Source organism: Salvelinus alpinus, chromosome 8 (genome assembly GCF_045679555.1).
Source record: "Salvelinus alpinus chromosome 8, SLU_Salpinus.1, whole genome shotgun sequence".
NCBI classification, from domain to species: domain Eukaryota; kingdom Metazoa; phylum Chordata; class Actinopteri; order Salmoniformes; family Salmonidae; genus Salvelinus; species Salvelinus alpinus.
This window is the reverse complement of record NC_092093.1, coordinates 68,970,660-68,981,036: the sequence shown is the minus strand read 5'-3', so window position 1 is coordinate 68,981,036 and position 10,377 is coordinate 68,970,660. Positions and strand designations below refer to the sequence as shown.

At 41.1% G+C, this 10,377-nt stretch overlaps 1 protein-coding gene across 1 annotated transcript in view; it reads left to right on the top strand.

Annotated features, from left to right (window-relative positions):
* LOC139583598 (toll-like receptor 13) overlaps positions 1-9,022 on the top strand; it is a 29,275-nt gene extending 20,253 nt beyond the window's left edge. The window contains exons 2-5 of the mRNA XM_071414854.1: positions 262-2,565; positions 4,706-7,354; positions 7,660-7,777; positions 8,327-9,022. Of these exons, the coding sequence (XP_071270955.1) occupies positions 4,825-7,354; positions 7,660-7,777; positions 8,327-8,567 (2,889 nt within the window). The 5' untranslated portion in view covers positions 262-2,565; positions 4,706-4,824 and the 3' untranslated portion in view covers positions 8,568-9,022. The remainder of the gene's footprint in view (positions 1-261; positions 2,566-4,705; positions 7,355-7,659; positions 7,778-8,326) is intronic.
* Positions 9,023-10,377: the final 1,355 nt, after the last annotated feature.

Genomic DNA, 10,377 nt, shown 5'->3' with positions numbered 1-10,377 from the left:
TGGTAAAAAGACTGAAATGTTGCATTAATTTCCATTGGATCAGAAAGTGAGCCTTTAGATGGGGATTGAATATATTCTATAGAAGAACAATTTTAAGGCTAGAAGCCTGCTTTGTTTGCTCCCTGTCTGTGTCCAGTATCTTTGGTCCAATAGTCTGTGTGCCTGGAGGCTAGGGTCAGTCTGTCCTATCTGGTATAATTCTCCTGTTTTTGTCTGGTGTGCTGTGTGAACTTAAGTGTATGCTCTCTCTCTCTCTTGGAGGACCTGAGCCCTAGGACCATGCCTCAGGACTACCTGGCCTGACGACTCCTGACTGTCTCAGTCCACCTTGTCGTGCTGCTGCTCCAGTTTCAACTGCTCTGCCTGCGGCTATGGAACCCTGACCTGTTCACCGGACATGCTACCTTGTCCCGGACCTGCTGTCTCTCTCTCTCTCTCTCTCTCTCTCTCTCTCTCTCGCTCTCGCTCTCGCTCTCGCTCGCTCTCTCCTAATGCTCGGCTATGAAAGGCAGACTGACATTAACTCCTGAGGTGCTGACCTGTTGCACCCTCTACAACCACTACGATTTGAACATCTTGAAGAAAGATCTGGCCTTAATGGCCATGTACTCTTATAATCTCCACCCAGCACAGCCAGAAGAGGACTGGCTACCCATCCGAGCCTGGTTCCTCTCTAGGCTTCTTCCTAGGTTCCTAGCTAGGTTTTTCCTAGCCACTGTGCTTCTACATCTGCATTGCTTGCTCTTTGGGGTTTTGAGGCTGGGTTTCTGTATAAGCACTTTGTTATATCTGCTGATGTAAAAAGGGCTTTATAAATACATTTGATTGATTGGTTGATACTCACTTCTCCTCCTGGCAACCTCTCTCACCTTCCTTCACTCTCCACCTCTCTCCCTGCTTTATCCCCTTTCCATTCAATCTCTCCACCTCTGTCCCCCTACAATAATTCTCTCCTGTCTCCACCTCTGAAATGAAATTATTGTATTGAGACACTGTATGAGCATTTAACATTACAGCAAATGTGAAAAACAATATAACAGATTCTGATAAAGCACAACTCTGTGTGACCTCATACCAGGTCATTTGAAGTTTGTTATATAACAACCTATTCAGGCTGTGGTGAAATCCTGCACGGAGCCTTCACCGTGCGCTGCCACTTTAAGAGCGCATCAGCAGGCAGAAAGGAGGAAATAAAGATGGCTCTTCCGGCACTCTGGGAGGTAGCTCTCGGTTGGCGCGGCAGTTTGATTGTAGTGTGCAATGCTGCAGAGGTCTTGTTTATTTTCAGCGTGCTGAGTTTGTAAAGTGTTTAACTCGATCATCGGTGTTACTGCTCTAGATCTGTGTTATCTTTTCAGTTATTGACCTCTTGGATTAGTAGGTACCTTGTTGCGAAGCTTTGACAACAAACAAACAAACAAACAAACCATCAGAGGGACAGACAGTGCAACTGCAAGCCTGAAGTCCACAGCTAAGTCTTTCTCGCTCTCTCTCGCACTCGCTCTCTCGCTCAATTCAATTTGCTTTATTGGCATGAGGTAACAATGTGCATATTGCCAAAGCTTATTTTGGATATTTACAATATAAAAATGAGAATCAAAATTGTCAACGGGACAACAGTAACAACAATAACCAAGTGTCAAAATAACCATACATTCAACAATAACAATAATTATACAGTAGAAGACATGTGATCTGGAGTGACAATGCCCTCTGGTCTTGGCCATTGTGGAGAGGTTTGAGTCTGTTTGATTGAGTGTGTGGACAGGTGTCTTTTATACCGGTAACGAGTTCAAACAGGTGCAGTTAATACAGGTAATAAGTGGAGAACAGGAGGGCTACTTAAAGAAAAACTAACAGGTCTTTGAGAGCCAGAATTTTTACTGGTTGGTAGGTGATCAAATACTTATGTCATGCAATAAAATGCAAATGAATTACTTAAAAATCATACAATGTGATTTTCTGGATTTTTGCTTTAGATTCTGTCTCACAGTTGAAGTGTACCTATGATAAAAATTACAGACCTCTACATGCTTTGTAAGTAGGAAAACCTGCAAAATCGGCAGTGTATCAAATACTTGTTCTCCCCACTGTATGTATATATATGTATGTATGTATGTATGTGTGTGTGTGTGTGTGTGTATATATATTCCTATTCATTGAACAAGTAAATTCTAGTACAATAGGTCTCGGGTCTGGAGCCCGAACAAAATCTTTCTTTACCCCTCTCTAACAATACCGCTACAAGGCCTTCATCAATGTTTTCTTATTCCTTGATAACCTTCTGTTAGTAAAAAACAAGGCCAACTGATCGCGAGGAGCAAGTTACACAGGAAATAGACTGTTCCTTGACTATTGGTATGTGGTCTCAATATGGGAGTTATATATGTTCTATAGGAGCTGAAAGGGTTAATGGGGAAAGTGAAGCAAGTTTTAGAACAGAAGTAAAATGGCATGTGACTATCTGAGGAACTACTTGAGGGAAATGTTGCATATTCCATGATCACATTATAACTACTGTAAACCATTGTTAGAGTCAGAAGCACATGTCCTCTTCTGCTTATGGTGAGTAAAACAGTAAAAAGTTATATATTTTCACATTTTCCTCTGTCTTGTTTAACAGCTTTTGTTCAGTTTGACTACTTCAGTATAGTATTATTTACCATTATATGAAGTTAACAGTTTAGGAACCAAGTTGGTTAATTGGATTACCCATAAGTAGGGCTGTCAAATGATTGATTCATGTATGCAATTATATGATAAACTCTGGTCCATATAGTTATTCGTCATCATGTGACATGACCAAGGAAACGTCTTTTAGGTTTCTAGGGTTATGTGATGTCTTTCAGTGAATACAGTATTGATTAATACTATCACATTGTAAAACTTGCAGTAAGTAAATATGAATCCGGCACAATCATAACCAGGAAAATCCACTTGTATCTTCTGAGTTGGGCACTAGAACAACTGATGAAATATGATTGACTCATTTTTTAGCAGTCTGTTTTCATTCTGTAATTAACGAAAGTCATATGTCCTCCACCTACAGTGAGGGAAAAAAGTATTTGATCCCCTGCTGATTTTGTACGTTTGCCCACTGACAAAGAAATGATCAGTCTATAATTTTAATGGAAGGTTTATTTGAACAGTGAGAGACAGAATAACAACAACAAAATCCAGAAAAACGCATGTCAAAAATGTTATGAATTGATTTGCATTTTAATGAGGGAAATAAGTATTTGACCCCTCTGCAAAACATGACTTAGTACTTGGTGGCAAAACCCTTGTTGGCAATCACAGAGGTCAGACGTTTCTTGTAGTTGGCCACCAGGTTTGCACACATCTCAGGAGGGATTTTGTCCCACTCCTCTTTGCAGATCTTCTTCAAGTCATTAAGGTTTCGAGGCTGACGTTTGGCAACTCGAACCTTCAGCTCCCTCCACAGATTTTCTATGGGATTAAGGTCTGGAGACTGGCTAGGCCACTCCAGGACCTTAATGTGCTTCTTCTTGAGCCACTCCTTTGTTGCCTTGGCCGTGTGTTTTGGGTCATTGTCATGCTGGAATACCCATCCACGACCCATTTTCAATAACCTGGCTGAGGGAAGGAGGTTTTCACCCAAGATTTGACGGTACATGGCCCCGTCCATCGTCCCTTTGATGCGGTGAAGTTGTCCTGTCCCCTTAGCAGAAAAACACCCCCAAAGCATAATGTTTCCACCTCCATGTTTGACGGTGGGGATGGTTTCTTGGGGTCATAGGCAGCATTCCTCCTCCTCCAAACACGGCAAGTTGAGTTGATGCCAAAGAACTCCATTTTGGTCTCATCTGACCACAACACATTCACCCAGTTGTCCTCTGAATCATTCAGATGTTCAATTGGCAAACTTCAGACGGGCATGTATATGTGCTTTCTTGAGCAGGGGGACCTTGCGGGCGCTGCAGGATTTCAGTCCTTCACGGCGTAGTGTGTTACCAATTGTTTTCTTGATGACTATGGTCCCAGCTGCCTTGAGATCATTGACAAGATCCTCCTGTGTAGTTCTGGGCTGATTCCTCACCGTTCTCATGATCATTGCAACTCCACGAGGTGAGATCTTGCATGGAGCCCCAGGCTGAGGGAGATTGACAGTTCTTTTGTGTTTCTTCCATTTGCGAATAATCACAGAAACTGTTGTCACCTTCTCACCAAGCTGCTTGGCGATGGTCTTGTAGCCCATTCCAGCCTTGTGTAGGTCTACAATCTTGTCCCTGACATCCTTGGAGAGCTCTTTGGTCTTGGCCATGGTGGAGAGTTTGGAATCTGATTGATTGATTGCTTCTGTGGACAGGTATCTTTTATACAGGTAAGAAACTGAGATTAGGAGCACTCCCTTTAAGAGTGTGCTCCTAATCTCCGTTCGTTACCTGTATGAAAGACACCTGGGAGCCAGAAATCTTTTTGATTGAGAAGGGGTCAAATACTTATTTCCCTCATTAAAATGCAAATCAATTTATAACATTTTTGACATGCGTTTTTCTGGATATTTTTGTTGTTATTCTGTCTCTCACTGTTCAAATAAACCTACCATTAAAATTATAGACTGATCATTTCTTTGTCAGTGGGCAAACGTACAAAATCAGCAGGGGATCAAATACTTTTTTCCCTCACTGTATGATGAAGCAGTTATTTAAAATGTTTTGTATTTGTCTTTTATTTACATTAGATCTCAAGTAGCCTATAAGTCGAATACATCAGGAAGAGTCTCGAGAAGAACCTCATTGGACTCGATTTGTTGTTGACCAACCACTTTTTCTTCCAAAAAAGGAAACAAAACTCCTTAATATGGAACTGAAAATAACCATGTCAGGAAAAGGAAATGGATCTACATATTCTCGGTTGAGTTTCTTTCTATGCATTCTTCTGTATTTCTGGGTTCTATTTAATCCAGTAAATGGCTACTCAATGAAACACTGCAGAATCAGGGAATCTCTAAATACGTCTGTGCTATGTGATGACAGGAACCTCAATGCCGTACCAGCAGACATCCCATCATTGGTGAGAACTGTAAACATAGCAAAGAATAACATTTCACAGATAAAAAGTGAGGACTTCAAAGATCTAACGATCCTCAACATGTTAATCATGTACAGCAACAGGATCTCTCATGTGGAGAATGGGTCTTTTTCAGACCTGGTGGCTCTAGAGCAGCTGGATATGTCCTTTAACAAACTCACATCCCTCTCAGACCAAATGTTTAAGGGCCTGGATAACCTCACAGTACTACACCTGGATAACAACCACATCTCAAGTATCTCATCATCTTTTCAGTTACTCTTCAGCTTGAAGGTATTGAACTTAACCAGCAACAAACTGCATTGTTTCAAGGAGCTTCAGCACATTTTACAATTGCCAAGCTTGCTGAAGTTGTTCATTGGGAACAACAGCTTGACCTCTTTGCAGTCACAGGAAATATCAAATAGGTCAATAGGGCTGACAGAGCTGGATCTATCCAGGAATCCTCTGGAGATCTTCAGTGTCACAGCAGATATTTTTCCCTATCTTAAGAATTTAGACCTCTCCTTCTGTGGCATTAATGGAAGCATGGAATGGGATGTAGCGGACAGGTATTTTCTGAGGAATGTGAGCAGTCTCGACTTGAGTGGCATTCACATGTCTTTACAGGGGATTAGTTCGGTGCTCCAGAGTATCAACTTTTCGTTGGCATCTCTGGGGCTGGATAAAATTGGAAGAGATAATCTCATTAATGTAGCCTGCCACATACCTACACTGAAGACACTCCGATTGCAATGTAATAACTTCAGTAGTGTCTCTGACAAGCTGCTGCAATCCTGCACACAGGTGACTGACCTGGACATGTCAGGTAATAATATTACTGACCTGTCAGAAGCCGCTTTTAGATCAATAAAAGATCTTAAAACTCTGAGACTAGACAATGACGGCCTCTCTTCTGTGCCGAATGCTACAAGGAATCTCCCCACATTGAAAAAATTGGATCTCAGCCACAACATCATCAAAATTTTAGGCTGCTCGGATTTCTCCAATCTAAGAAGACTCGAAAAACTCTATCTTAACGACAATTTAATCTCAAACCTTGAAGGTTGTGTTTTCCTGGATTTAAGGGCCTTAAATAGCCTGACACTTAGAAGGAACAGAATCCTAAACTTGGGTGATGCTTTCACAAATGGTTTGCAACATTTAAAGAGCTTGGATTTAGGATTCAATAAACTAACCAACATCAGAACAAAGTACTTCAACAGCTTAAGATCACTTGAGGATTTGGCTTTATATAACAATCAAATAAAGACACTGGAAGATGGGGCCTTTGTGGGTTTGGCCAAACTTAAAAATCTTGTCCTGCTAAACAATGTTATAGGTAAAAGTGAAATCCGAGGTGCTGTGTTCAAAGGACTTAGAAGCTTAAAAACTCTCAATATCGCTTCCAATGCTATCAAATATGAAAAAGATGAACAACTACAACCACCACCCTTCACTGACCTGTCATCTCTGGAAAAACTCTACATATTTAGTCAGCGTTATAGTAAGTATAAGAGACAGTCTTATCTACCTTCCAACTTTCTTGAAGGTCTGAAAATGTTATCAGAGTTCCAAGCAGGGAATTTTCATATTACGTCCCTGCACCCTGATGTATTCATTCACACACCCCAGTTGTTGTCCCTTGATATCAGCCAGAATTTGTTCAACGCCCTCTCCCCACAGCTCTTTCACCCAATTCCCAAGCTCAAAAGACTCACCGTCTCCAAAACTGAACTTGAGTCATTAGATTTCCTTATAGAAGCCAATCTCACTCAAGTCCATTTCTTAAAGGTGAGACAGAATAAAATTACATGGACCAATGAGACAGTGCTGCACTCTCTCCCGGCCTTAACTCTCCTGGATATGCAAAGGAATCCTTTCATTTGTGACTGCAGAAATGCTTGGTTTGTTCATTGGGCGGAGAGCAACAACCAAACACAAGTTGCTTATGCCCATGACTATCCATGTAGCTATCCAGACGATCTCAAGAACACTAAACTGTTGGACCTGGACACCCACTCCTGTTCAATAGACATAGGCATCGTCTACTTCATCTCAACCACTTCTCTGGTCCTCCTCACCCTGCTGGGGTCCTTTATCTATCATCTCCTGAGGTGGCAGGTGGTATATGCCTACTACCTCTTCCTGGCTTATCTCCATGACGCCAAGCGGAGGAACAGACAAATTCCTGATCAGTACGATGCCTTCGTTTCCTACAACACCCATGATGAATCCTGGGTCGTGAGGGAGCTGCTGCCAGAGTTGGAGGGAGAGCAGGGCTGGAAGTTGTGTCTTCACCACCGGGACTTCCAGCCAGGTATCACATATTTAGCACAACAATTGGTCATTGTATTGAAATGCATTGTTATTTCAGACATTTTATTTGAAAGTTCACATTTTTAGATGAATATTCTGCATGTAACACAGGCTTGTGTGAGTGACCTGGATCCAGTACAGCATTAAATGCCATCTGAAACAGGAAGTTGCCTAATACTAAGATTGTTTTCAGTTGCAACACGTAGTCAGCTGGTGTGTCCCAGTAACTACATACACTTACAACTAGTAGGTACATTGTCAAAAATCACTGCTTCCAAAGGATTTGTTTCTCACCGTGTTCCACAGGTAAACCCATCATAGAGAACATCACAGACGCCATCTACAGGAGCAGGAAAACCATCTGTGTGATCACCCACCGATATCTGGAGAGCGAGTGGTGCTCCAGAGAGATCCAGGTGGCCAGGTTGGTTTTATATCTTTCTATTTCTAGTTGTATGACAGCCCAGGGGGTTGTTTCCCTGAAGCTTCATAGCTAATATTCCCTTTATTTATCTCAATGTCCCAGACCCACTCCACTCATAGAACAGCAAAGTGCTTTATTTATCTCAATGTCCCAGACCCACTCCACTCATAGAACAGCAAAGTGCTTTATTTATCTCAATGTCCCAGACCCACTCCACTCATAGAACAGCAAAGTGCTTTATTTATCTCAATGTCCCAGACCCACTCCACTCATAGAACACCAAAGTGCTTTATTTCTCTCAATGTCCCAGACCCACTCCACTCATAGAACACCAAAGTGCTTTATTTGATCAATGTTGTTTCTATACAAATAGACAATTGACATTCAAACATCGATTTATATAATTTCTATTCTCTTGCAACCGGGTTGTCGAGAGAAAACAATGTGCTATGTTGTTAGCTTCAGGTATGATGTTTTTTGGAAAATCACACCGTGTATGGGACTTGGGTTGTCTACGCAAACACTGAAATTAAAGACTGCTCTCTCCAGCTTCCGTCTTTTTGATGAGCAGAAGGATGTGCTGATCCTGGTGTTTCTCGAAGAGATCCCAGACCACCAGCTCTCACCCTACCACCGCATGAGGAGGCTGGTGAAGAGACGCACCTACCTGAGCTGGCCAAGAGCTGGGGAGGACACAAGGGTCTTCTGGCAGAAACTCCAGGTGGCTTTGAGGACCAGGGACTGGCCTGCTGAGGAGAACCCCATCCTCACCGGTGTGGAGAGGCAGTGACATAGACTACTGTCATGCTCTGATTTATATTCTATTTTTGGTTTTAACTTTTAACTTTAATTTTATATGTTACATGATTGAATAACATTAACCAATGCTAATTCTTAATCAATCCAAGGTTGTAATAGGCCTACAGTTGCTTAGTTACTTGTGTTGATGACTATCTCTATGAACCTAGCTGGTATTGCTCATTCTGATACTTACCTCTTTAACTTTTCACATTGTGTGTGTTGTTCTGTTGGAGCTAGAAAACACAAGTATTTCGCTGCACCTGCGATGACATCTGAAAATCTGTGTACGTGACTAATAAACTTTAATTTGGTAATTGTCTTTGGAATGAACAGCTCGTCTAATATGTAGCATTTTCATTATTACATTCAATTCACTTTGTGCAATATGTATTCTACCTTGTCAAGTGAAGCAAGTTGAATAAAGAACACTTGTTATATTTTGGAGCAACAGTGTTTGACTAGTTTTAATATTAATACAGAGATCAGAGATCAGTTAACCTTTTCCTTGAGGTGCACACACACACACACACACACACACACACACACACACACACACACAGAGGTTTAGCCTTTCTGCTGAACATATTATAATATTATAGCAAAATGATTCATATTTATTGGTGCTGGATACAAGCATTTGTCTCTTTTGCCTGTCAGCTCAGCGATAATAGATAAATCACGAACAAACCCACACCGAATCTGATTAGTTGGAATTATCACAGAGTATGGTCTCATTTCTACTAAATAAGATTACCACACAGACTGTGCAGGAAGTATTACACACTTTGCATAACAGCCTATTGTGATGTTGTGCAAGATTGTGATATCTCCTAGGCTACAGCACAGCTCCAAACCATATGGTTTGAATATATCCCTTTAGGAGACATTGTAATATTACAGTAACCACCCATGTTTATTAATAAATTTGTCAACTGCAAAGCACTTCGTATAATAGTCTTCTTTGTCGTTATACCTTTTTGTTCATACATTTTACTTGTATTATAGACAACATGGTGAACTGTTTGAAAGGCATTTAGACAAGTATTCTTGGAATTTGAAGAGGGGAAAGCAGTATTATTTGCATGTTGTCCTCAATCAATGAAATCCACATGTTTCTGAAATAACAGTATAATCAACATTAACATCTGTATCATATTCTTTCATCTCTGTAACTAATGACTGTAACACTAATAAACACCCAGTCTATCAGTAACCCACCATGATAACATTAAATAGCTTCCCACTGGGCACAGACGTCAATTCAACATTTATTCCACGTTTGTTAAATGTAATTTAATTGAAATGACGTGGAAACAGCGTTGATTGAACCAGTGTGTGCCCTATGTGTTTCCTTTACCCGCTATGGAATTCAAACAAATATACAGGAGATTTAAGAGTCCTGATTTCCCTTCTCTACCAGCATGCTTCCCAGGGTTGGGCTAACAGCAATATGCTCGGACAGTGAAGGGCATTTTGTGTGAGTGTCTGTGTTTGTGTCTAATGTTTGCCTATCTATGAAAAGTACATGGTAGAGTTTGTAAGGTTAAACTAATAGGCTTTGAGGCAGTGCCACGTTTTCATGGAATGAGATTTACAGAGTTAACAAGAAACAGAGCTATTGGGTGCAGTGGGCACTCATGGAGAGACAGAAAAGAGACCAGTCTCTTCCTCTTTCTTGCCTGGGAAAGCCATCATTCACAGTGGTTCATATTACAATGAGAGAGTCTGTTCGTTGTTATAACAGATTTGACCATTGGTCATGTACCATATGGATGATTAGGACATGTTAAGAGGGTATT